This window comes from Alligator mississippiensis, chromosome 6, assembly GCF_030867095.1.
Source record: "Alligator mississippiensis isolate rAllMis1 chromosome 6, rAllMis1, whole genome shotgun sequence".
NCBI classification, from domain to species: domain Eukaryota; kingdom Metazoa; phylum Chordata; order Crocodylia; family Alligatoridae; genus Alligator; species Alligator mississippiensis.
Window position 1 is genome coordinate 48,237,160 of NC_081829.1, and position 24,936 is coordinate 48,262,095.

General features: G+C 44.9%; 1 protein-coding gene across 3 annotated transcripts in view; it reads right to left on the minus strand.

The window, feature by feature from the left end:
• Nucleotides 1–24,936, minus strand: part of RHOBTB1 (Rho related BTB domain containing 1) — an 84,887-nt gene that overhangs the window by 10,987 nt on the left and 48,964 nt on the right. For all 3 annotated transcript variants that reach the window (XM_019496696.2, XM_006278334.4, XM_019496697.2), the window contains 3 exons: nucleotides 18,256–18,441; nucleotides 15,826–16,784; nucleotides 15,270–15,388 (listed from right to left, as the gene is read on the minus strand). In XM_019496696.2, coding sequence (XP_019352241.1) covers nucleotides 15,270–15,388; nucleotides 15,826–16,784; nucleotides 18,256–18,441 — 1,264 coding nt within the window. The remainder of the gene's footprint in view (nucleotides 1–15,269; nucleotides 15,389–15,825; nucleotides 16,785–18,255; nucleotides 18,442–24,936) is intronic.

Here is a 24,936-nt window from a genome sequence, read left to right on the forward strand (position 1 = left end):
TAGGAAAAACTTCTTCACAAGTAGGGTGTCCAGACTATGGAACAAGCTCCCCCCAGAGGTGGTGCAATTACCCACCCTTGGAGGTCTTCAAGAGAAGACTAGACTGTCACCTGACCCCCAGATGTCTTTCCTGCTTATGCAGGGGGCTGGACCCAATGATCCTTTGGAGTCCCTTCCAGCCCTATGATTCTATGAGGAGCCGACAGCAGAGGCACCCAGGTTGCGACCGAGGTTGATCTTGGCTGGTGTCACCCGTATTGGAGACCTCCAGGACTACAATAGGCAGGAGTGGGTGGACCCCGCTACACTGGCCCAGTGCATGGGTCTACCCACAACACGTGCGACCTGCCATCTGGTCCAGGAGGTGAAGTCTATCCTACCTCCTGACGTCCTTGCCTTTGTTGACCAGGTCCTACGTGGTGGCAGTCCCTGACTCCCCATGTCCTCCAGCCCACCGGAGTTTGTAGTGGCACTGGCACCATGCCCGGCCTTGTGGTCCACCACGTGAGCTGGCTGGAGGGTACCAGACTGCTTCATTTTTCCACCATCCATCATCACCACCTCTATATGTTTGCGCACTGCACAATCCATCATGCCATCCTCGCATCCTGCCCAGACACCAAGTGGCGGGTCCTGCTTGGCAAGGGCGTAGCTGGGGCACTCCAGTGGCTGAGGTTGTACTCCATCCTCATCCCATGAGCCACTGGGGACCTCAGCTCCCTGGAGCTGTCACCACGGGTGCGTATGTGGTGAGCTTCACAGACACCCTGGTCTCCTGCCCCTTCTGCAGGCAGAGGAGACCCTGGCACACATGACCCTTGCATGCGCCAGGCTGCTGCCCCTCCACCTCTACCTCCAGAGCCTCCTCCTGAGTTCTGGTTGAATTTCACCTGCCACTTTTTTGGTTTTGGTCACTCCATCCATGGCCCCACCAAGTCCCAGGACCTCCCGGTCAACCTCCTCCTGGCAAAGTGGGCCCTGTACTTGAAAAAAGGAGGCTCTGGCCGGGAAGGTGCCCAGAGACTGCAGGGCCACTTTCCTCTCACTTGTCCGAGCATGTTTCTGGGCAGAGCACCAGCGGGTGGCATCCCTGGGCTCCTTGGATGCCTTTGAAGGCCAGTGGGTGTGGCCCTGGGGGGGTCTCTGTTCAGTGTCCCCCTCTGGAGAACTTATTTTCACGTTTTGATCCTTTGACCCCCCACGTCACTTCTATTCTGTTTTTGCTTTTGTTGTCCCAAGGAATTAATTGCATCTTTCAGCCTTTGGCCCCACAAAGGGGCTATTAGTTAACTGGGTGGGCCTTAAGGTCCACATTAATATGGAAGATACAAATAGACAGGAGCTTTTGGGGTGCAGCCAATTGGTACCTGGGGACATTACACCTTCAGCTGAACTGTACCTTCAGCTGAACTGCTGAAGCAGTGCTGAGAGTTCCCTGCATTCTCTACCCACTGCAGCAGTCTGGCAGTGGGGGCTGCTGCCTGACTGTGACCTGCTGTGCACCTGCCCTCAAAGGTATCCAAGAAGCCCGGGGACGCTGCCCACTGGTGCTCTGCCCAGAAACATGCCTGGATGGGGACTACACAGCCAGTAGAGGCATCTGCCCCTCTGGGCCAGCTGCCAGCAGGCTGTGGCTGCAGAGCTGGCCTTTGTGCAGCACTACTGCCATGTGTGCCCCCTGCCTGGCCATCTGGGCAGCTATTGCCCAGAAGATGTTCCCAGTGTGGTGGCCTGCTTTGAACTGTCTAAGCATGTCCTCCTGGCCCCAACTGGCCAGGAGGTCAGCCACCTCCAGCTGGGTCCAAGGTGCTAGCTCTGAGCAGGCTCCTCTGCCCAGGTCCTGCCACTTGCCTCCCTAGCAGGAATTCTGGATTTCCCTATTTGAAAACTGAAAAATCCCAGATAAAAAAAAATCCCAAAGCCACTCTGTAAAATACCTCAAAATCCATGTTCTTCCACAATTAAAACAAAAGGTATATAGAGTGCGAGAGAGAGAGACAGAGAATCAGAGATCAATTGGGCAATATTTTGTTGATATATTTACAGTGTTAAAGCAATTTGGAAGCCTACCAGTGTCTCTATCATCATACTAAAATGAATTCTAAATAGCTATATGTTTTGCTGTTTGCTTTTGGTTTTCTTACCGTAGAGCTGTTAGAGCTCCCCTTGACCCCTACACTAACCAAGATGTGGGGACAGCTGCCCCTGCAGCCACAGCTCCTGTCAGTAGGTCTCATCCTGTCTGGCACCTGGGCATGCATGGTGTGTGCTGGGGGGATGTGAGGCTTGCAGAACAGGGGTGGAAAGAGGGGTGGTGAAAGAGGGATGTGGGTGGCTGTGGAGGGATGTGGGGGCTGCAGGGTGTGTGGGTAGGTGTGGGTGGATCGCAGGTGCATTGTGGGGGGGCAGCTCAGGAGGGGTGGGTCCTCTGCCCCCCCGCAGAGTGCAGCTCCCCCCACACAACTCACAGACTGCCCCCCAAAGGGCTACAGTCCCCCATGGGGGCCACAGCCCCACAACAGGGGCTATAGGCCTCCCAACAGGGGCCACACATGGTCCCCACATCCCACCAGCTCCTGCAGCCCCCCCAATAGCTTCCCCACCCAGCCTCATCCCCTACTTGCACCCCCAGACACCTGATGGCTGCCCCACCTGGGCCCAGCCTCCCGGCACTTAAAAAAAAACAAACAAAAAACCAGCCCTGAACTCACTGGCAGTAGCAGCGGCTGTTGGGGTCACTGGGGCCTCCTGGCCAGTAAGTAGGGGTGGGGGTGAGGGGCTGGAGGAGGGGACCATGGGGGTATCCCTGCCTGGCCCCGAGCGCCCCCATCAATGTTCCACCCGGCCCCAGCATTCTGGCAATAGAAACAAGCAAAAAAAGCCCTGCATTTGATGGCAATAGCAGCTGCTGTCGGGGTAACTGGGGCCTCGTGGCAGAGCCCCCACCATACAGCACAGGGCACTGGGAACCAGCCCTGGCTGCCTGGCACCTGCACTGCCACTGCCCCATTGGGCAGGTGTGGCCTGGGTTGCCAGGGCGCCATGCGGCTCTGCATGCTGCTACTGCTGGTGAGTGAGGGTTTTTTTTTTTTGTTTTATTGCTGGGATGCTGGGACCACGCAGGGTAGTGATGTGGGGGTTTGGGGGTCTGGGGCCAAGTGGGGCAGTGATGGAGGGGTTTGAGGGGCAGGCGGGGAGTGGGGCTGGGCGAGGCAGCAATCTGGGAGCTGGGAAGTAGGTGGGGGATGCGGCTGGTGGGTGTCCCCCCATTGTTCTTTCCCCCATCCTTCAGTCCCCATCCCCACTTACCAGCATGGAGCTCGGGTCCAGCTCCCTGTGGCTGTCACACTGCCTGCCCTGCATGGGCAGTCAGCATGCTTCAGCACTGGGGCAAGGGCCAGCCATAGAGATGCTCTGACTGGCTACCAGAGTGTCTCTGTGGAGGACCTGAGCCTCTGGTTGCTTCAGGGCAAGGTCCCCGCTTTTTTTGCCCGGGGTATTTTTTGACCCTTGGATATTCAGGTGTCTAATTTTGCTCCTGCGCTGCAAATTTGCAGTGCAGGGAATGATTTTTGTTCCCGCATGTGCCTCTTGCAGCATCTCAAAGGGCTTTGAGATGCTGCAAGAGGCATGTGTGTGCTCATCTGGACACACCATTAGTGTGCATGGCAGATTCTGCAATGCAGATGCAAATAAAGACTCAAACATTGAGCAGCAATCAAAAGACTATTGTCAAATGAAGTTCCAAAACAGCATCCATATTATCAGCTATCCCTCAATTCAAGGACGATCTCTACCACGGCTCACTGATGGCTCTTAAGGTGACTTAAGAGTTCAATCCTTGAGCCACAGACTTGTCTGCTGGTTGCAGATCTTTCTGCAGGGGAGAGTAGGCTATAGGCTAGGATTTCTCTCCTTTCCCTTCCACCGCTCTCTCTTCTCTGCTTCAAGGGCAAGATGCTTTACCTTGAAATGGGCTGCCGCTTGGTTGAGGCTGTGATGCCACTGGAGTCTGTTAACAGCCAGCTCCTCCCAGCTCTTGATGTCAGCATTTTCTTGAGGTATGCCTTTGATGTGTAGGTATGCCTTGTAACATTTCCTCTGCCCACTGCAAGATCTCAGGCTGTTACTAAGCTGGGAGCAGAGCACTTGTTTTGGGAGTTGAGAGTTGGACATCCACACACAAGGTCTGGTACAGCAAATTTTGGGTTTGAGAATCACCAACTCAATGCTAGGAACACTGGCTTCAGCAAGGATGCTGGCATTTGTGCAGCAATCTTCCCATTTAATGTGGAAGTTTTTCTGGAAGCATTGTTGGTGATACCTCTCCAGGCTCTTGAGATGATGATGGTAGGTCACCCACATTTCACATCTGTAGAGGAGAGAGGGTATTATGACTGCATTGTAGACCTGTATCTTGGTGTCTTTCTAGAGATCACAAAGAATGGACATGCTGAAGCAATTTCTCAAGGGAGGTACTTGTGCTCCAGATCCTGCGCTGGATCTCCTCCTCAATGTTCACTTTCTGAGAGAGGTGGCTACCGAAGTAGCAGAAGTGTTTGACTATCTCAAGGGTCTTTAGTCTTCTCCATGTTGCCAGAGAAGCCCAAAGTTTGGTAGGCTTCTCCAAAAAGATCCAGTGCAGTCTAGAGGTTTTCCTCAGTGTGTGCAAGTCACTGGCATATTGCAGGTCAAGGATGGATGTTTTGAGTATTTTGGTCTTCAACTGAAGACATCCCAGACGGAATACTTAACAAATGGCAGGTTTTTCAATGTCAATTCCAGAAGTCCTTAATGAAAACCAAGATGACTGTCAAAAAAAAAATGGAGAACAGAGTTGGGGCAATGACATATCCTTGCTAGACCTCAGTTTGGGTGACAAACGGATTTGTCTCTGATCCACAATACAGGACAGTCACGGTCACTTGTTTATGAAGAAGCTTCAGGATCTTGATGTACTTTTCAGGACATCCAAACTATGGCCAGTACTTTCTGGAAGGCTTTGCGATTGACAAGGTCAAAGGACTTAGTGATGTCAATGAAGGCCATATCCAGATGTTGTTCCCAACACTTTCCTTGGAACTGGCAGGCAACAAAGTTCATGTCAGTTGCCTCATGGGGTGGTCTGAAACCACACTGAGATTTTGACATGACTTCCTCAGCAAGAGGTAGAAGATGGTTTGGGAGGATGCAGGCAAGGATTTTCCCTGTTGTGAAAAAGAGATCAGTATCTTGATAGTTCCCACACACAGACTTACCTCCTTTACTGAAGATAGTCACTATGTTGGCATTCCGCAGGTCCCCAGGGATCTTTTCATTGTTCCAAATTTGTAGAATAAATTTGTGGAGTTTCAGTACCAGTTCCGCACTGCCAGTCTTGTACATTTCAGCAGGTATGCCATCTAGTTCAGAAGCTTTGTTGTTTCCTTGATGGTATCCCAGACTTCTAAAATAGGAGGGCTGCCGAGGGATCCCCTTTCAGGATGTTGGGGGATGGACTCGATGGTGGTATCTGACACAGTTCAGAAGCGCCTCAAAGTGCTCTTTCCATTTAGTTTGGACAGATTCACAGTCTTTGAGGAGTGTCGAGCATCCTGTGATCACAGGAAAGTAGGACCATGGGAAGTTGGGCTGCAGATGGATTTTGGTGCCTGGAAAAAGACTACACATCGTGTCTGTCAGCATAGAGTTGGATCTCCTTGGCATCACTGATTTTTGATTTCCCAGATCCTCCTTTGAGCTTTGGCTTTTAGGAACTGGTATGTCTCCTTCTTCTGCCGAGATGAGGTTTCATCTTGCCAAGCAGAAGGAGCCCTTCTCTTTCAGTCAAGGAGGGCTTGGATCTCAGCACTGCTCTCACTGAACACCAGTTTGGGGGCCAAGGGTGGTATAGGCAATGGATTCAGATCAGGCTATATGAATAGCAGTTTTAAATCTCTTCCAGAGTTCCTCAATGTTGCCTTCATTTGTGGACAGGGCAGAGAGCTTTCCATGGAGACACCACTGGAAACACTGTTGCAATCGGTTTGGAATTTTAGGGTGCACTGCAGATTCTGCAATGCAGAGGCAAATAAAGACTCAAACATTGAGCAGCAATCAGAAGACTATTGTCAAACAAAGCTCCAGAGTAGCATCCACATAGTTTTCAGACTCTAAGACTGCACCAGTACAGGCTAGGAACCAACTGGCTAAGCTGTTTCTCTGCAGAAAAGGATTTGGGGGTTACAGTGGTATAACAGGGAACCCTAGCCCTGTTACCAGAAAGCAGGCCAGCCCCTTTAAGACCAGAACTTTCCAGGCACAGCCAGCTGGCAGGGTAGGGGTTAAAAGCTGAGCCTTGCTGGCTAGTCAGGTGACTGTAAGGGGGCAGGTCAAAACAAAAAAAACCCCTGGGCTGAGCTGGCTAAAGGGGGTGGACTCCTGGCAGACAGCCTTCCTTAACTTTATTTTGGTTATAGCCCACGGGCTTGCTATTTCTGTTTGATTGGTAATTGGGTGGTTTGTGGTTGAGGCTGTAGAGGAGGACAAGGCCTCATTAGTGCCTTGGGGTGCAGTCATAAAAGGCCAAAGGGCCCAGTGCGCTAGTGGGTGCAGAGGTACAGGGTCAGAGCTGGCTGGAGGAAAATAAAACTTTGAAGCCAGGTTCTAGTGGGCAGATCTAGGCTAGTAGTCCGAGCTATAAAAAGAGGACCAAGCCTCTGAGGCAGAAGACCCAACAACTCAGCACCCAGGGGTGCATTGTGAATGCAGGGGGCCAGGAGGCCTGGTGTCGTAGTAAGCATAAAAGGAGGGCCATAAGCTCAGAGAGTATTAAGGAGCTAGAGCCTCAGAGTCAAACCCTACCTGGTGGGTTTAGGCTGGTAGGCCTAGCTGGAGAAAGACAGGGGTGAGAAGCCCGTGGTGGCTGAGAACCCCAACACAGAACTACTAACAACATCTGCAAGGCGTGGGGGCACATATAGGGGTGGCTGGAGCGTGCAAGGACAGCCTTAGTCATTGGGGCGTACAATGGGTAGTCTCCTGCTTGTAAGAACAACTAAACAATAGTTACATCAAGATGTGGCAGGTGAACAAAGGACAAAACACAGGAGTGAAGTATTAAAGGACTTCAAGGGTGCCCCTCACAGGCCGCTAGAATGCTGCTGGGGATGGCAACCTGTTACAAGTAGACAATACACTGAATATGAGCCAGCACTGTGCACTCGTTGTGAAGAAGGCTAATGGCATACTGGGCTGCTAAGGAGAGGCTGAGGGAACTGAGCTTATTTAATCTAAAGACGACAAGACTGAGAGGGAATTTAATACAAGCTTTCAATTACCTGAAGGGTAGTTCCAAAGACGATGAAGCTAAACTGTTCTTAGCGGTGGCAGAAAACACAACGAGAAGCAATGGTCTCAAGTTGCAGCAAGGGAAGTTTAGGTTAGATATTAGGAAAATATTTCTCCACAGGAGGGTAGTAAAACACTGGAACAGGTTACCCAGAGGGGATAGACTCTCCATCCTTGGAGGTTTTAAGACCCAGTCAGACAAAATTTTGGCTGGGATGATTTAGTTGGGGATGGTCCTGCTCCTGAGGTCCCTGCCAGCTCTAATTTTATAGGATCCTATGATATGCCTACCCTATAAAGTACATTTGGAGGGGGTGGGACTGAGAGGCAGGATAAATAGCCTGTGTGGAGCACTGTGTTGCTGTGACTAGATTCCTTCTGGTGCCTGAGCTACCTCACCTGAACCAAGCCTGGGCATCTCTATACTACAGCAACAGCAATGAGGTATTGGTACCAAAGCAAAACATCAGTGTTTGTTTTAGTTAAGGTGTTCTGAAAAATCATACAGTATGACAACTGACAAACGGAGAAGTCAGAAAAACAAAGTTGTGAATAGGCATTAATGTTATTCAGTCAGGTTAGCTAAAAGCAATTCTAACTTGCATTCTGATTTTTATCATTGACACTAGCTGAAATGTTTCATTCTGCTATCCTGCGTCAGGTGAACTTACATACTCCATGGGAAACTTACCTATCTATTAAACCAGAGGATGGAGAAAACATATAATGTTGAAATGGCACGCTGCTCCTGAGAAGGTTTTTTAAGGTTTTGGACCTTTGTCAGTAATAGCTCATGGGATCTTACAGAAACACCACAGAGCTAGAAATAATTCAGAATTGCTTTCAAAAGCTCTAATTTGCATTTCTATGCTTTAAACAGTTCCAATTAATTTTTTAAGTAATCCATGAAAACTTGGTTATGGCTGACAGATGAGAAATACTGATTTTTGTACTGACTGAAAGTGAAAAATGTCAAACTTCTTCCCCTAGTTAATGTAAATATGGGCTGTAATTTTTATGGCACTGTGACAGGGGGCTGTTTCAAGGCTGGTCATGACATTGGCCCGCCCACCTGTCTAGGGCAGTCCACTCACCTGACTCACCTGCCATGCCTTTGTTGGAACTGAACAGTTGTTCATAGGTGGGAGGCTGCCCACTTAGTGTACTGATGCCAAGGGCATAATACACAGCTCCGAACTTCCCTTATACCATGTCCCATGCCTTGCAGATGTTACACGACTGTTCTCACCTCTGTTGGGGCCTTGGCCTATTCAGCCACTGCCCCTTTAATTTGGCTAGGACTTCTAGCCTAGGCCCACTGAGTCTGACCTGACTTTGACACGCATGCTCTGCTCACTGTCTCCTGGTCACAGGGCCACTGGCCCCTGTCTGAGTGTGCCCCTCTAGCACCGGGCTCCTTGGCTTTGCCTGCTGTGCCCTTCTGGTGCCAGATTCCCTTTGGCCCCTGTCTGGTTGCACCCTTCTGGTGCCGGGACCTCTGGTCCCTGTCTGGCTGTACCATTCTAGGCACTAATGAGACCTCCAAACCTCCCCTCCGAACATCCCAGACCTCTGGTACAAACAACAACACAAACATGAGCCCCTGGGCTATAACATAACAGTAACAATGAAAAAACTTTGCCCCTTTAAGAAGGCAAAATTCCACTCCCTGGAGTGTGTCCCCTAGCCCTGGGTACCTTGTGGACTCCAGAAGCCTCACTGTTCTTTTAGGCAGTACAATGTTTTGGGTAGATCTAGTGCAGGAGCTCCTTCCCCTGGCAGTTGCTAGAGAGAGTCACCCCTGCCAGCCTGAGTTTATATGTTCCCAGGGCCCTGCCTCCTTCCGGTCAGCTGACCACCTGCAGGTGCTGGCTAATTACCTCATTAGTTGGTTGCTCTAGCAACCTGCAGCTCTGCAAAGCCTGCAGGGCCCCCTGGCTAGGCTGCTTCTGCCCTTAAAGGAGCAAGCACACCTTAATGCCTTGCAATAGGCACCTACAGGAAGTGTCCAACTCTTTTAATGTAACAGGGGTGGAGTGCCTAATTCCCTTATGCTCCATTAATAAACTGCAGTGTTACTTTTAGGTAGGCATCAAGAATTTCTTAATATTCTAACCCTGGTACTAATGGCATATAAGCCTATTCACACAAAAGAGATTAAGTGAAATTACACAAGAGGGAAAAGGGTTTTCCAGAATGATTAATGATACTGGCACCTCGATTTTCAGTAGTCCCACTTACAATATCTTTAAAAGTCCAGTTTTCAAGCAGAGATGGGGAGGATTTTTTGAAAATCACCTTAAAATGGTGTTTGAAGTTGGGCACCCCCAAAAGTTACAGTTCTGAAAAACCTTGGCAATGATGATTTTCCTCAAGAAGTAAAGCAAAATTAAAATTTCTTTGTCCATCTGTAGGTGAAGATGCAGAATGCATATTCTGTCATAAACAAAACTCATTCTTAGCAGCCAGCTTAATTATATCTGTCCCTCCAGCCACTAGAGACCAAATCTAAAGTCCTCTTAAGTCAGTTGCAGAGTTCCACTCTTTTATTGCACATTGAGTCTTCACCTAATATGCTTGATGGATCAGCTGCAGCATTAGTTTCACTGGCTTTCTAGACTTAAGTTGGTATTTTGAATACTTGGTTTCACGTGCACCTTCTTTCTCATACATCAGTAAGAACAACTGATATAAAATCATCTCAAGAGGCAAGGATGCCTTAGAATGAAATTTTTAGTGGGATCGAGTTGGACATGCTTTTGAAACCTTGCCTAACTCTATCCCATCCATGCAGTCAGTCCACTAAAAGATCTCATGCCCTGAGCCATATCCAGACCACGGGATTCCTTGTGAGCTGGATCCAGCCTGGTAGTGGCAGCTCCAGTTCTGATCTGACAGCAGCTCTGGCTTTGGCATAGGGCATGTGGCACAGCTCCATGTCCTGTTGCATGCCCCATGCTGGAGCAGAAGCTGCTGTTGCTGCTACATGCCATATGCCATGGTGGCATCTTTAGCTCTAGCACAGGTCATGAGGTAGAGGTGGCAGTGGTGGTTACAGCATGGGGTAATGACAGGGTTAGCAGCTGAGGAGTTGGGGCTGTGGCAGTGGCAACACGCAAAACATCTGGAGGGTACCTGGGGCTATATCAGCCCTTGTTTGTCTTCCTGCCACCAACTGCCATGTCCACAAGGGCCAAAGGCAGGCCATACCCACATCCCCAGTCTCCAACTTCCAGTGGCCTGCTGATAGCCTGGTGGGCTGGACAGAACAGCTCTGCAGGCTGCTGTAGATCAGTGATATCCAAAATATAGCCTGTGGGCCAGATGTGACCCACAAAACTGTGTCATATGGCTCAAGGAGCTCCTGGAGAGGCTGGAAATTCAGTGGTGGGCAAAGAGGTGCAAGGCCTGCAACTGAAATATGGGGCATGGAGTTTGTTGGGGATGCATGTTAGTGGTGGGGGTGATGACAGCTGCATTAACCCATGCAGCTCCTTGATGCTGCTTGCCCTGTCACCAGAGGAGCTCCTGCTCTAAATGGAACCAGTAGCTGACTTGTAAAACTCTTATGCTGATCAGTCACTAGGAGGAGATGGAATCAACATATCCCAGTGGGCATTACACACACACACACACACACACACACACTGGTTATAACATCCAAGCATTTTAGTGCACCAGACAATAAATATGTAAGTTATTTTATAACAGAATATACACATTTAGAATTCCCAAAAGAGCCATATTTCTATAAACCACAGTGGCGATGTGTAGGGGGTGCATGGGGATGCACGTGCACCCCCTTAGAGTGCTGGTGCACCCCCTGACTGGCCGCTCTCCCTTGTTAGGTGATGGGCAGGGGGGCAGGTGAGAGCACAGCCAATCAGGGGGTGCACCAGCTCTCTCAGGGGGTGCATGTACCCCCCCGGGCCGGGGAGTGGGAGCACTGGATGTAGGTCAGAGCCGCTTCTGGAAGCACCGCGGCCACTTCCAGGAGCACTGTGGCCACTCACCAGTCAGTAAGTTTTGTTGTGGGGGGACCCTCTCTCCCCTGGTTGGCAAGATTGGCTGCTGGGTGACCCCTCCCCGCCCCAGGTCACAGTGGGGGGCATGTGCCCCTCCAACTAAGGTGGCACCAGTTGCCCATGATAAACCAGACTCTGGAGACATACTGTATGTTTCCCTATCTGTACTTCTACCACTCCCGTATCCAAGTACTGCATTTCCCAAAGTCCAGAAAACTAAAGTTTAGTAAGTTTAATATTTTAAATTGCAACACTAAATGGGCTTGTTGAATCTTAATACATATTTTTGTTGCCAAGGATTGCTTACTACAATCAAAGTATGTATTTTTAATGAACCACTTGCCAAGTGTACCCCTGGGGAGGGAATTATGCTTTTCTGATATCTAAAAGTTATGAGAAAAATTTAAGTAGAAAATGGTTTTGCAGAATATTAAGTAGAAAAAGCCACACTGTGATACTGTGGGACACAGTTTGGCTAAAATGTGACAAATATCAGGATATGCATACTTTGAAAAAAAGATTATGTAAAGGCAGACACCCAAGTGCCCCAAAAAGTGGGCCTGTCAAATGCACACTTACACCTTTCCATATTATCAGACTTTGTAAAGGGGACTGGCCATTATTTCAGAAGGGATGTTTTAAGATGACCTTACAAGGCCAGCAGGGAATCTGCATTTCTTCTGAACATTGTGCCCCCTTCTGGAAGAAAGAGTGCATAGGCAGCTTTAGAGATTAAGGGTTCAGGTTTGAGTTACAGGATTTTTTTTTAGAAAACACAATATTTTTAAGAGGATTGTAGCTCTCACTTCAGGGAAGACTAATGGTATTTTGCATACCGCTGATGCATTTTACTGAAAATGGATGCTCTGTATGTATGTATATTAGCATGAGCACATTAGGGTAGGAATAGTATCTGTCTATTAGGCTAAATTCTTAAGCATAACACTACCATGTCGAGACATTTTACACAGCATCTCATACGTGCTCTGCACAGGAGGAGAATCTGAGAATTAAGTCCCTGATTTTTGTTGATGTACAGTAAGGAAGATCCATTTTCTTAGTTTAAAACATTGTGTTGTCTACAAGTGTTATTGCCAAGCCCTCAACACTCTTTCAAACAGCAAGTTTAATAATGGCTCTGTAATGGCTCCAGTCATGAAAATATATAGTCATACAACTTTCTGAAATACTTTTAAAGAAATTCAGAACATGTAAACCCTTGTTCAGTGTGGATAACAATATTTCTTCTGAAAAGCACATGTGTGTCTACAGCTGAGTCTTAACTGCAGAGAAACTTTGTTTTTTGAAAGGAAGCTGTAAAAAAAAGCCTGGAGCCTTTTCAAAGCAAACTATTTTGAACACGGGGAAAAAAACCCAACCCCCAAACAAAACCTTTTGATTTGAGAGGAGCCAGGGTGGAGAAACAGAAAAGCTGCTTACAGTTTTCTCCACTCCCTCCCCCCGCAACTTCTTCCTCCAAAATTGGTCTGAACCTCTGTTCAGGCTGGGCCTTTTAAAACTGTTTTACAATTTCTGTACACTGGGCAACTGAATGAAAGTGAAAAAGAATAGACTAGACTGTGGAAACATCAGTTTCATAGTTGGTAGGATAGGAAGGGACCTGAGCAGATCATCAAGTCGGACCCCCTGCCATGGCAGGAAAGAGTACTGGGCTCAAACAACCCCAGCAAGGCGTTCATCCAGCCTGCTTTTAAAGACCCCCAGGGTAGAAGCCAGCACCACTTCTCTTGGAAGTTGGTTTCAGATCCTAGCCGCCCTGACTGTGAAGTAGCGCCTCCTGATATCTAGCCTGAATCTACCCTCTGTCAGCTTGTGACTGTTACTTCTAGTCACTCCTGGTAGTGCTCAGGGGAACAGGGACTCCCCCAATGCCTGCTGGTTCCCTCTGACTAGTGTAAATGGCCACTAGATCCCCCCTCAGCCTTCTCTTGTGGAGCCTGAACAGGTTCAGGTCCCTTAGCCTCTCCTCGTAGGGCCTACTCTGCTGCCCCCTGATCATGCAGGTGGCCCTCCTCTGGACCCTCTCCATGTTGTCCACATCCCTCCTGAAGTGCGGCACCCAGAACTGGACACAGTACTCCAACTGCGGCCTGACCAGTGTCACATAGAGGGGGAGGATCACCTCTTTGGACCTGCCTGAGATGCATCTGTGGATGTAAGACAAGGTGCAGTTGGCCTTCCTGACCACGTCCCCACACAGTCGGTCCATGTTCATTTTGGCATCAATAATGACTCCAAGATCCTTTTCTGCCTCTGCAGTTCCCCAGCCTGTAGGTATGCTGCTGGTTCTTCCTCCCCAGGTGCAGTACTTTGCACTTGTCAGTGTTGAAACCCATCCTGTTCTCATCTGCCCACCCCTGTAACCTGTCTAGGTCCGATTGCAGCCTATTCCTCCCTTCTAGCATGCCCACTTCTCCCCACATCTTACTGTCATCTGCAGATTTGAACAGGGTGCTTTTTACCCCCTCGTCCAAGTCGCTGATGAAGATGTTGAACAGTGCAGGCCTGAGGACCGAGGCCTGTAGAACCCCACTGCCCACATCCCTCCAAGTTGAAAATGACCCATCCACCACCACTCTCTGGGTGCGGCCCTCCAGCCAATTAGTGACCCATCTGACTGTGTAGGTGTCAATACCAGAGTCCCCTCGTTTTTTAATGAGAATGGGGTGAGAGACAGTGTCAAAGGCCTTCCTGAAGTCCAGAAAGACTACATCCACTGCTACCCCTGTGTATAAGGATTTTGTGACCTGGTCATAAAAGGCCACCAGGTTGTTCTGACAGGACCTGCCTCTAATGAACCCATGTTGGTTGCCCCTAAGCATAAACTTCCCTGTTGGCCCCTCGCGGACATGCACCAGGAGAATTCTCTCAAAAAGCTTACCTAGGATTGAGGTAAGACTGACTGGCCTATAGTTTCCTGGGTCCTCCTTCCTTCCTTTTTTGAAAATGGGAACCACATTGGCCCTTTTCCAGTCCTTTGGCACAAAGCCAGAACACCATGAGTGCTCGTAAAGCTGTGCCAGGGGTCCCGCAACGACTTCTACTAATTCCCTCAGCACTCTGGGGTGGAGATCATCAGGACCTGCTGATTTAAATATGTCCAGTCCTTCCAGAAGTTCCTTGACTAGGTCCTCAGTGACCCTAGGCCTGGGTGTGCCTCTCCTGGGTCCTACGGGGGTCCTGGTGGGGGGAGGGGTGACCCGGGCCCTGCTCAGAAAAATGGAGGCAAAGAAATTGTAAATAGGTTAGCTTTGCTGTCTGGTGCGACGACTAGATTTCCTAGCATGTCCTGCAGAGGCCCCACGTTACCCACTACCTTCTTTTTACCCACTATGTATTTAAAAAAGGACTTCTTGTTGTCCTTCATGTGAGTAGCCAGTTCCATCTCCGCCTTGGCCTTCCTGACTGCCCCGAGCAACCGAGGTATAGTCCTCTCTGGTGATGGCCCCCACTTCCATTGGGTGTATGCCTCCTTTTTAGCTAGGAGACGTTCCCGTATGCTTTTGGTGAGCCATGGGGGCTCTCAAAGTCGCACATTTATTTTAAATTCAAACCTGTTTTCAAGTTGCTGAATACTAGGAAAAAGTCCCAAACTACCCAGGTTTGCATGTGCAATGTTTTTAAACTCTAATAAAATTATAAAAAAGGGAAACATTCAACATGTTGGAACAGCCAATACTGGAGGTAGTATGATACGCTGCTAAGGTCATGCAATTATTTAAGCCACTCTAAATTAAGAACATAACAATTGAGGCACACTTTTGGGCTGACTGTAGCTGACAAACTGTTCTGCATGTTTAATTCAATAAAGCATTGTTCTAAGGGCTACAGCAGCACCTAAGACTGCTACCTGTAAACAAGGCATAGAATACTATTATTCACATGGACAAATACCTCACTGTTTGAACTTTCAACAAATGACCCTCCAAACATAGCAGACATCCATTCACAGCTACAGATCAGTAGAGGCTTATGGGCATTTATGCTTCCATCATCCAGCTTAAAAGTCACATCTGCCATGGAAACAAAGACATAATAAGTACAATCCAGTGTTAAACATGCTAGAAACTCAAAGCACAGCAAAAAGCACTCACTTCTGAAAATTTTAAGGTAGTGTTTCACTGTCTTTTTTTCAGTGTCTCCAAGTTTACAGAGGCAACTAAAAAAAATAAAAAATAAAATAAAAAAAAGGAAAGCTAAAACCTGACTGGGAGATACTAGATGCCCAGCACTGTTGAAAATCTGACCACTTGTTTAGCAAGCCAAGTATGGATTCTAAATAGCTAAACTTTTGGCTCCCAGTTTTGAAAAGATTGCCTTCAGGTACTCTGCAAACTTTGCTCATTTCTCCTCTCCCAATCATTAGGAATATCCACTAGAGTTGGTAGAGTTATATTAGCATAATTGAGAGGAGTATCAGGATCTTTACTACAAGTGCGCATTTACTCACCAGAAAATGTCCCTTTGCAAAGGCACTCTTTTATTCGATTAGCCTTCCTGACATGAAATGCTTTAGTAATCTCTTCATTCATGAAGGCTTCTTTGTTCATAATATTTTCTACCATCATCCGTAAATCAAATACTTCTAAGATTTCAGCAATCTGAGCTAGCTTTGTTAGATCTTTTTCACTTTCATTCAGTTGCCCAGTGTACAGAAATTGTAAAACAGTTTTAAAAGGCCCAGCCTGAACAGAGGAATCCATTTTGACCACAGTTACAGGACACATCCTATTTGAGATAGGGTTGACTTGAATTTTTTTATGCATACTAACAAACCCTTTACCCCATGATGACAAAGCTTTTGTTGCAGAACTAGTGTCTTCAGCTTTCAATTCCAGCGTCTTTAAAGTGCCATCACTTTCTGGTGTTGGAAGTTTGGCATCAGACATTTTTAAGGTTGCCTCATCAATGTCATCATTTCTTCTAGACAGGAAGTCCCTACTGATGTGTTCCTTATTATACTGCATTTCAGTTAAGTCTGGAGATTCCTCACATTCCATTAAAAAAAGATCATAAAACTTTGAAGAGGAGGTAGCTAGGTAAATCTTGTGAGCAAAAATGTGACTCTGCTCTTGGAGAACAAACATGACATCTGCACACAAAGGACTGTCCAATAAATATCCAGCTTCATTCGTACTGGGTACAGGACACTCTGGGATTTTGATAACTGGAGGAGGTGCCTTGGGAGGTAGGAATGGAGCTTGAAGTAATGGTTTTTTAACCTTCTTCAAATATGATTTCCAGAACTGCAGGTGTCTTCTGGAGATCAGTGCAGCTCTAATCGCATTATCAAAAACATCCTTAATTCCAAACTGGTCAAATACACTGGTTTCATAATATGGGATGCCAAGCTCCTTGGCAACCTCTCTGCCTCTTTCTGGTGGTAAAATGTCTCCCCTTTTTATAGGCCTAAGATTAAAACAAAATAAAAAAAAACACAAACCAGGACTGTCATGAACCACATTTGAAAAAGTTTAAATCCCAAAGGGCACATCTAAATATTTATCCCCTAGATTTATTATTTGTATTGCTCAGTTAATAAAAACAAAAACAATATGATATGAAGATCTTTTAAGACATACAACTATTTTACTAGACGCACCAAAATATCTAGTTGAAACTCTGTTTAAATTTGGTAGATGTTTTGTGACATAACTGCATTACTTATAATGTCAAGCTATCTTGTATTCCCATCTTCTGTGGGGGGAGGATGTTTATAGGCCCTATATTTAAGTTTCCATTATAAATTATTTTCTGAAATCTGTTTTTGCATTGGGCCTTTGTTGCTTGCACTCCAAAGGAAAATTCTGGTATTCTGCTAAAATCATAATTGAACTTGAATATCAAAGAGAGCTGGGCCCAGACTGCTGTTGAAAAACTGACTGGGATCAGCTGCAGCAGAATGGGAGGGTGAGAGAGAGAGGGAGAGAGAGAGAGAAAGAGGAAATGTGTGGCTGTACTTCGCTCACACAGAATGAAGAAATTACATTTAAAACTAAACCTGTGAAACAAATATTGTTTTTATTGCAGCTATCCAAAAGTTAGGAAATGTCAAGATTTACAGGTTCACAAGACACCTGAATTCAGCTCCCTGTGCACATGCACTGTGGTATAGAATTACATAGTATTTTTTTCTTTAAGACATTGGTCTCATTTAATACACAGCCTATATACAAAAAAGGGCAGGTGAAGATTATATTGACAATTATAAATACATTTGCCAAATGTATGCCTGATTCTGCTTCCTGAATAACTTAGGATGTTTTATGCATACCCATTTTCCTTTGTGGGTTACCTTCCTAAAAAAACACTTTGAGACACTTTTTTTTGTTAAAGCAGTAATTGGTATTAACCACAGTATATCACAGAGGTTCCCAAACTTTTTCTTATTGTGTACCCCTTCTAGATTTACCAGCTGCACCTGTAACCCAGCAGCATACATTTTATATTTCAACCCCTTAAATGCCAATTATTATTATAATGAAAATTGAATCCACCATTACATAATTTCTCCCATGTACCCCTCAGAGACATCTTGCGTACCCTGGTATATGATAATGGTAAGTCAATTAAGATGCCAAAATATGCATGTCAGACTAGACTGTTGTTACTCATTAGTATATAACACAGTAGTACCCAGACACCTTAGAGAAGCTCCCCAACTTACAAAGGCATTGTAGAAAACTGTAAGAGACAGTTTGTGTCAAAGAGCCTACCATGTAAAAATAGGCCAGAATAGAAGAAAAGTAGTATTTATTCTTAATTTATAGGATGTGAAACTGAAGTAAAGAAATCAGTGGGTTGTAGTTTTCCTTTAAAAAGTAATATATTTGGTTAAAAGCATGATATTTTAAAAGTATTAATTTTGTTTAACCTTTACCTTGCTAAAGGTCGTCTGGCTCTATTAACAGCTTCAAGATCAGCATAACGGAGATCTAGCTGGCAGCCAACCAGAATAACAGGTGTGCGAGGACAGAAGTGCTTGATTTCTTGATACCACGTTGTTTTCACATGATTCAGAGAATTAGGATTAGCAATTGAAAAACACAGAACAACTACATCAGACCTGGAATGACATCAAGAAGAATATGTGTATTTCCAAAACAGAATGCATCTTAGAAAATACACAAAGCTGAAATTCAATCAGTTCAAGCTGAAGCTATTCAACCACAAACAGCAAACAATGCAATAAAATTTAGATGTCAGAATACATCTCATCCATAGCATAGTTTGATAAAAGCTATACATTCCACCACAACAGCATATAAACACACTGTATCAGACTTAGAAAGCTTCCTTATTCCACAACAGATGTTAGCTCTGTGCAAGTACAAGGAAGACGTGCTCTACTCTAAAATTAAAGTTACCATGGTTAAGAGTTCACCATTCTGTTTTTTAAACAGTAGTATATCTTCATACACAAAAACCTGTTTACTGAAAACTCACTTTCACATTTTATGCAAGGATTCAGAACAGTCAAATGAGGAACCAAAACATATTCCTGAAATTGCAGACAATTAATATATTTACCGTATGCTTTTATATACAATAATGCAATGACCTCACCCAACAATTACTGCACTGCAATAAGGTCTTCAATAAACAAAGTCATTAAATTCAAAATTGTTGTAGAATTTCCAGCCAGCACTGATCATTTCTTTAATGGAAGTTAAGATGAGTGCTTTAAAAAGGCATAATATAGTAAAACAGTTACCAATAAAGAAAACGTTTGGTAACCTTTGTAGATTTTTAGGAAAAATTCTTTATCAAAAGAAATTGTTACACAGAAAGCGTATGCATGGATTAAGACTTTTTCCTGTAGCAAAAAATTGAGTAATGTATTCTCCCATATAACACATGTACCTTTCCCCCAAAAGCCAGATGCTGGAAATTAGAGTGTACATTTATTCCAGAGATATGGTAAGAGCAGGTTCTGCCACTTAGCAGCTGAAACAGAAAATATGATCTGCAGGGACCCACAGGGAGCAGAACAATGAGCAGGCTCAACTCCCTAGCTACTGCTACTTAGTTACGTACTACAAGGAAAGATTTTTTCCCCTTCATTCTACTTTTTAAAAACAAGGTGTTGATTATATTCCAGGGCATGGTATATGCAAGAAAATATGGTACTTGTTTTATTTCACAGGTTCTTTTGTCATAAGGAGGGTCCAAATTTAGGAAAATTCTTCAGAATCTACTTGAGCATTTTCTTCAATTGAGTCTAAGCCACTATTCAAAAAGTTGAGACACAGGTATCACAAACTGGCTCTTACCATTTGGCCCCTCAGCAAACAGATAAATATTGGAAGCATTTTGAATCTTATAGACTAGAGATTGTAAATGCCAAGAAAAATGCTGAATAGACGTTTTAAAAAGAATTGGGAGAAGGGGGAAATATTTTTTGCAGATGTTATCCCTAAAGAATTATCAGAAGCTAAATTCAGCCATAAACTGCTCATCTTGCTTCTATTAATCTTTAATTTAGCACAAATGTATTATATCTGCAGTTTGGGTAATGAGCTAGATTGGTGAATCTCAACATTTTGCCTTTTAAATCATTAATGCAATATGTTCTCAGTATAACTGCTTTCTATACTTTCACTCTCACTGAGGACACAAATATATCTAACCATTTCTGAAGCAAGCTACATGCATGAATATACTACTGGGAGCTTACAGTTAATGCAAGAGAAGTGGTCTTGCATTTAGTTTATATCTGATATAAAATTACAGCACATCCATAATGTCAAGAGAAAATGCACTTTAAATTTGAATAAGTTATCAGTTAAACAAAGGGAGGTATATGTCAAATACACTAACCTTTCACAACTTTGGGGATTTGCTTCAAAAATCACACGATCTCAAGTACAATGGGCTTGAGAATCAAATCTAGTCTCTAGTGATAATTTGTCCAGATGACAAAGCAACCACAGAGTTTTGCAGATAGGAGTAACCACAGTAAGGTGAAGAGTTACCAGGGGGAGAGGAGTTTGCATTTGGCTACCACATAATGTCAGGCTCTTATATCTCTTTTCATTGCTTAAATTTATACTCATTTGAAGTGGCAGAAAGGTAATTAAGAATATCTGACACTTTACTATGAATAAATATCTGACCATTAAAAATTAGTTTTAGATTTTACAGTGCAGCTGGTCAGGATGTTTCTCTCAGCCTGCTGGTCATAGGTTACCACTATAACTCTCATGACATTAAAAACTTATTGGGTGCTGTCCCAAGGGCATAAGTGCGGGGGCCCATACCCCAGAAAATGAAGATTACTTACCCACTTTAGGGCTCTGGACTCCAGAAAAGAGACGCTGACAGGAAAATCCTGCACAGTTTGTCAGCCACATCTATAAACAGCTGGGGCCAGCGGGTGATGTTACGGATGATCATGGCCAACCAGGATAAAAGCCGGCACCAGCTGGGAGCTGGGGAAAGCAGGAGAGGCAGCAGGAGCTGCAGATGCTCTCTACACTAGCAGCGATCAGTGCCGGCAGAACAAGAGACGCTGATCAGGCAGGGATACCCAGGCAGCAATGGCTGCTGAAGAACCCCACGCAGGTCACGGGCAGAACCAGTGTGTGGGGGGAGACCCCACTCCAGGAAGAGCCAGGAGAAGATTGGGAAGCGGACAACACCCCCCACACCGGGCATGTATGGACTGGGTCGGGGGAGGATAATTAGCTGTGAGACAGAAGTCCAGGAAGCTCTCAGTCAGGGCAGGGAGCCAAACAGTGTCGAGGGACACTGCTAGGCACAGGCTTTAGGCAAAGTCCATCTAATAAGGCTGTCCAGCCTGATCCTAAGTTTTCCTTTTACGTACCTGCCTTTATTTTCTTTCCAGTGTGGTTTTCTCCTTTTCTTACCTACTAACCTTTGCCTGCTCTTCTGTTGCCTTTTAATCTTTCTTTGTACTTCTTATTTTGTTGACTACTCATCGGTGTGGGGCCCAGGTGGCAGCCAGACACCAAGGACTGTTCACGAAAAGCGGCAGTAGGGGGTGTTTAAGTTAGATGAGCTTTAGATAAAGCATCCTTGCCGCCATTTTGAAGCATGGGGACACTGCTCCACAAGACATGGAGGCGGGCTGGAGCGCAGTAATTACCACACTCCAACAGATTTGATTAACTGAGTCTGTTCCAATGCACTGTACTTACAGAGCACTGGAGCAGCCTCTGTGCTCGAGTATATTTTCTACCTGGATGAACCATCTAATAGGTACCAACAAGATCTTGCGTTGTGATGAGAACCTTGTTCCTCCTGTTATTGTAGGACAATTGCTATTTTTTTGGAAATTACAGGATCTGACTTATTTTCTCATATTCCTCATAGAGTGAAAAAAAATTATGGGAAAGTACATGCATTTTTTAAATTGTAGTGCCTAAAATCCCCAGTTGGGTCCTCACTGTCTTTGTGTTGTACAAACCCATAGTAAGAAACTGTTTCTATCCATAAAGAGCTAGAAATATTAACAGAAAAGACAGAAGCAAGAGAGAGTTGCTGAGTACACCTGACAGGCCAGGGCCAAAGCTGAGAACAAAATCCAAGTTTGTTGATTCCCAAGTAGACAGAAAAGTTCTGACTACTGTACTCCTTTGTGTATAGTACAGTTTGAACCAGCAAAATAGCTATGTGAGGGGTAAAATGTGGGGCAATACTTGATTTGGGCAATTTAAATTTTATGTTTCTAATTCAAGAGGCTAAAAATTTATCCCATGTGTCCCAAATAAAAAATGTACAGCTTAATTTATTAATAAAATGGAGAAAGTCTGATTTAAAACCATGCCTTGACATCTCCACACATTACAAGCTACAACCGCATTTGTTTAACTTACCTGAGGTCACTTAACTGTAAATATTTTTTTTTAAATGTATTTTAAATCCATTTCTATGCACTTTGCTTACCTTTGCTGTTTCTTTCTCAGCTTGAACAATGATAAAAGACAATCTGTTTCATTTCTATGTAGAGTCAGCTTTTATTCTACCTGTATCTTCAGTATATGGAGCTTAAACACTAGATAATTTTTAGTAAATACAAACAAAAAACCCTACCAAAGTACAGTTATAGTTCATGAAGACATCTACATTTTAAATATATAACATTTTGACATTTGATAATGAATATTGAATATTAAATACTAATTTAGAACTTCTTCACAGAACTATCCATAGGGTACCAGGAAACATGGATGGGTAACATGCAAGGTACCGGTCTATGTAGATTGTTTTCAAATACTAACAGAAAGTATATAATTATACTATTATATATCCTGAAATGCAATGTGAAATGACGTAATAAAGTTAAGTACTGCCAGAGACCCAAAGAGGAAACTGCAGCAATTCAGTCTATGATCTTGGACATTCAAAACTGCCTCCTTTGTGTCTTCAGAATACGAACATACTACTGCAGGTGTGTAACCAGACAATTTATTTTGTGGATTTACCAAAAGTTAAGAGAAAAATATGAACAAAGTTTTATGGTTTGCAACTACATTCTTATAATCAAACCCCATAATTACTGGCCCTGAGTGGCACCAATAATTGCAAATCAGTTAACATACATGCTTGGAAGGATCTGCCTGTTCTGCCAAAAATATCAGAATAACTTGTTTCCATGCTCCCAGGCTGCTGGACAAGAGAAAGCGCAACATAAATCTAAAGAACTTGACAGATGTAAGTTGTGAATATTTCCTTCACATTTACACTTAACAACTGTTGGCCACCAACTGATCCACCAAATACTGCAAAGCATTCTACATGGCACTATGTAGGAAAATATTTTCCTCCCTCCCCAAAGTTCTTTTTGTCTGAAATATTCCAATTTACTAATATTTAGGGTGATTTTTCTCTTGCAGGCTTCAGGGGTGAGAAGCAGCATCCTAAGCACTGGTATTTATACAGAAGGTAGGGTTGTATTTAAATTTATTTTTATCTCTCACTTGTTCTGTTCTGTTTTTCAGGTGAGGAGAAGCCATTAGGCTTAATTAGATCAAAGACCACTAGGGCCCTGGACTGGATCTTTTCAAATACTGGCTATCTGAAATGAGAAACAACAGGGTTTTTTGTTTTAGAGAGAGTGAGAGAAATATTTGTGTTACTTGGTTTCTAAGAAATTGCTATGCTCTATCACTAGAGTAAACTTGCTGACCCTGACAACCCTATCTTCAAGCATGCTGTTCTGCTCAAGTGCATGGGCTTCCTAAATCTGCAGCAAGTATGACCATGTGAGTGGGCTAATTAGGGTGGCACAGGTTAAATGGGACTGTCAGTCACTAGTACTAATTACCCCACCACAAGTATTGGGTAAACCAGGCACAATGCTCCCAATTAAGAAGAAGGTCTGCCCAGAGAAGTGTAATATGTTTGAAGAGGCCACCAGGAAGGGGTAAGTTCACAGTACAGGAATAACCTTATGGACATAGAATACTTATTAAACAAATTAAAATCTAAGACACACTGATCTATGTGGTTATATCAAAGTGTTCAATAGCAAAAGCTCTGAACTGTACAAACAGGGAGCAATTTAATTTTCAATAGAGAGGTATTCTTTCTGTAGTCAGGAAAAGAACAGGAACTGTATCCACAAATGCTGTTATGCTGTCAGGCAGTGCAATTTTTGAAGCTCTTAGGGGACAAGCTGCATATAGTCTTGAGTCTACACTACGGTCATAGCAGAGTCTGCAGTATATGGCAGACTTACCCAAGTTAGCTTAGACACCAGTGGCACTCTAATAGCAACTAACTGCCCAGTATGCACCTCGGGTACATTTTACTGCTTGCATTTCATGCTGTTCCAGTGCCTTGTTCCAGTTCCAGTGCTGGGGTGCCTTGAGATCCTTTCTAGGGTGCTGCACAATTTTAATACTAGTAGGCTTCTTATCATTTCTAATAGGAAACCGATGCATAAGGCCCCAACATTTCTACTCCTCATTTTAGGCAGAGTTCCATGAAGGCATTATTGTTTAATAAAGTGATTTATGAAAGGACTAGAACTGTTGTTGAGTCTGAGTTGCATGATTTGGCCCCATAAATAAGAACTTTACCAATGCCTATAAATGCTTTGATTTGCTAAAAAAACAAGCTGCATATTAAAATGTACAGTAGAAATTTAAAGAAAACCACATTGAACACATCTTTATTACTCCATCATTTAATTTGGTCTGAAGATGCTGCTGAAATCATTATCCACGTGGGTTGTTAGTGCGCGGGCCGGGAGCGGTCCGAGGCGTTCGGGGGCGCGCGGCGGGCTGTGGCCAGCAGCCCTGGCACGTGGGTCGGGGAATTCGGCACGGCGGACTAAAATTAGGCACGGACGCGAAGAGGTTGATTAAAGATTATTTTACTTACACCGTAGATGGTTGCGGTGCAGGCAGGAAAACTTGCTTGTGTTGCAGTTACAGATAGAAAAGAAGAAGAGCGGACAAGATTTCTAACTGCAAACTCTGGTCCAAGGCCGGCTGAGAGCTCTAGAACCGCGAGCCCGTTGAATCAACCGGACGAAATAACCCGAGAAGAGCTCTGGATACTACGATGAGAGTCCAAAAGGTGACTCTCCATG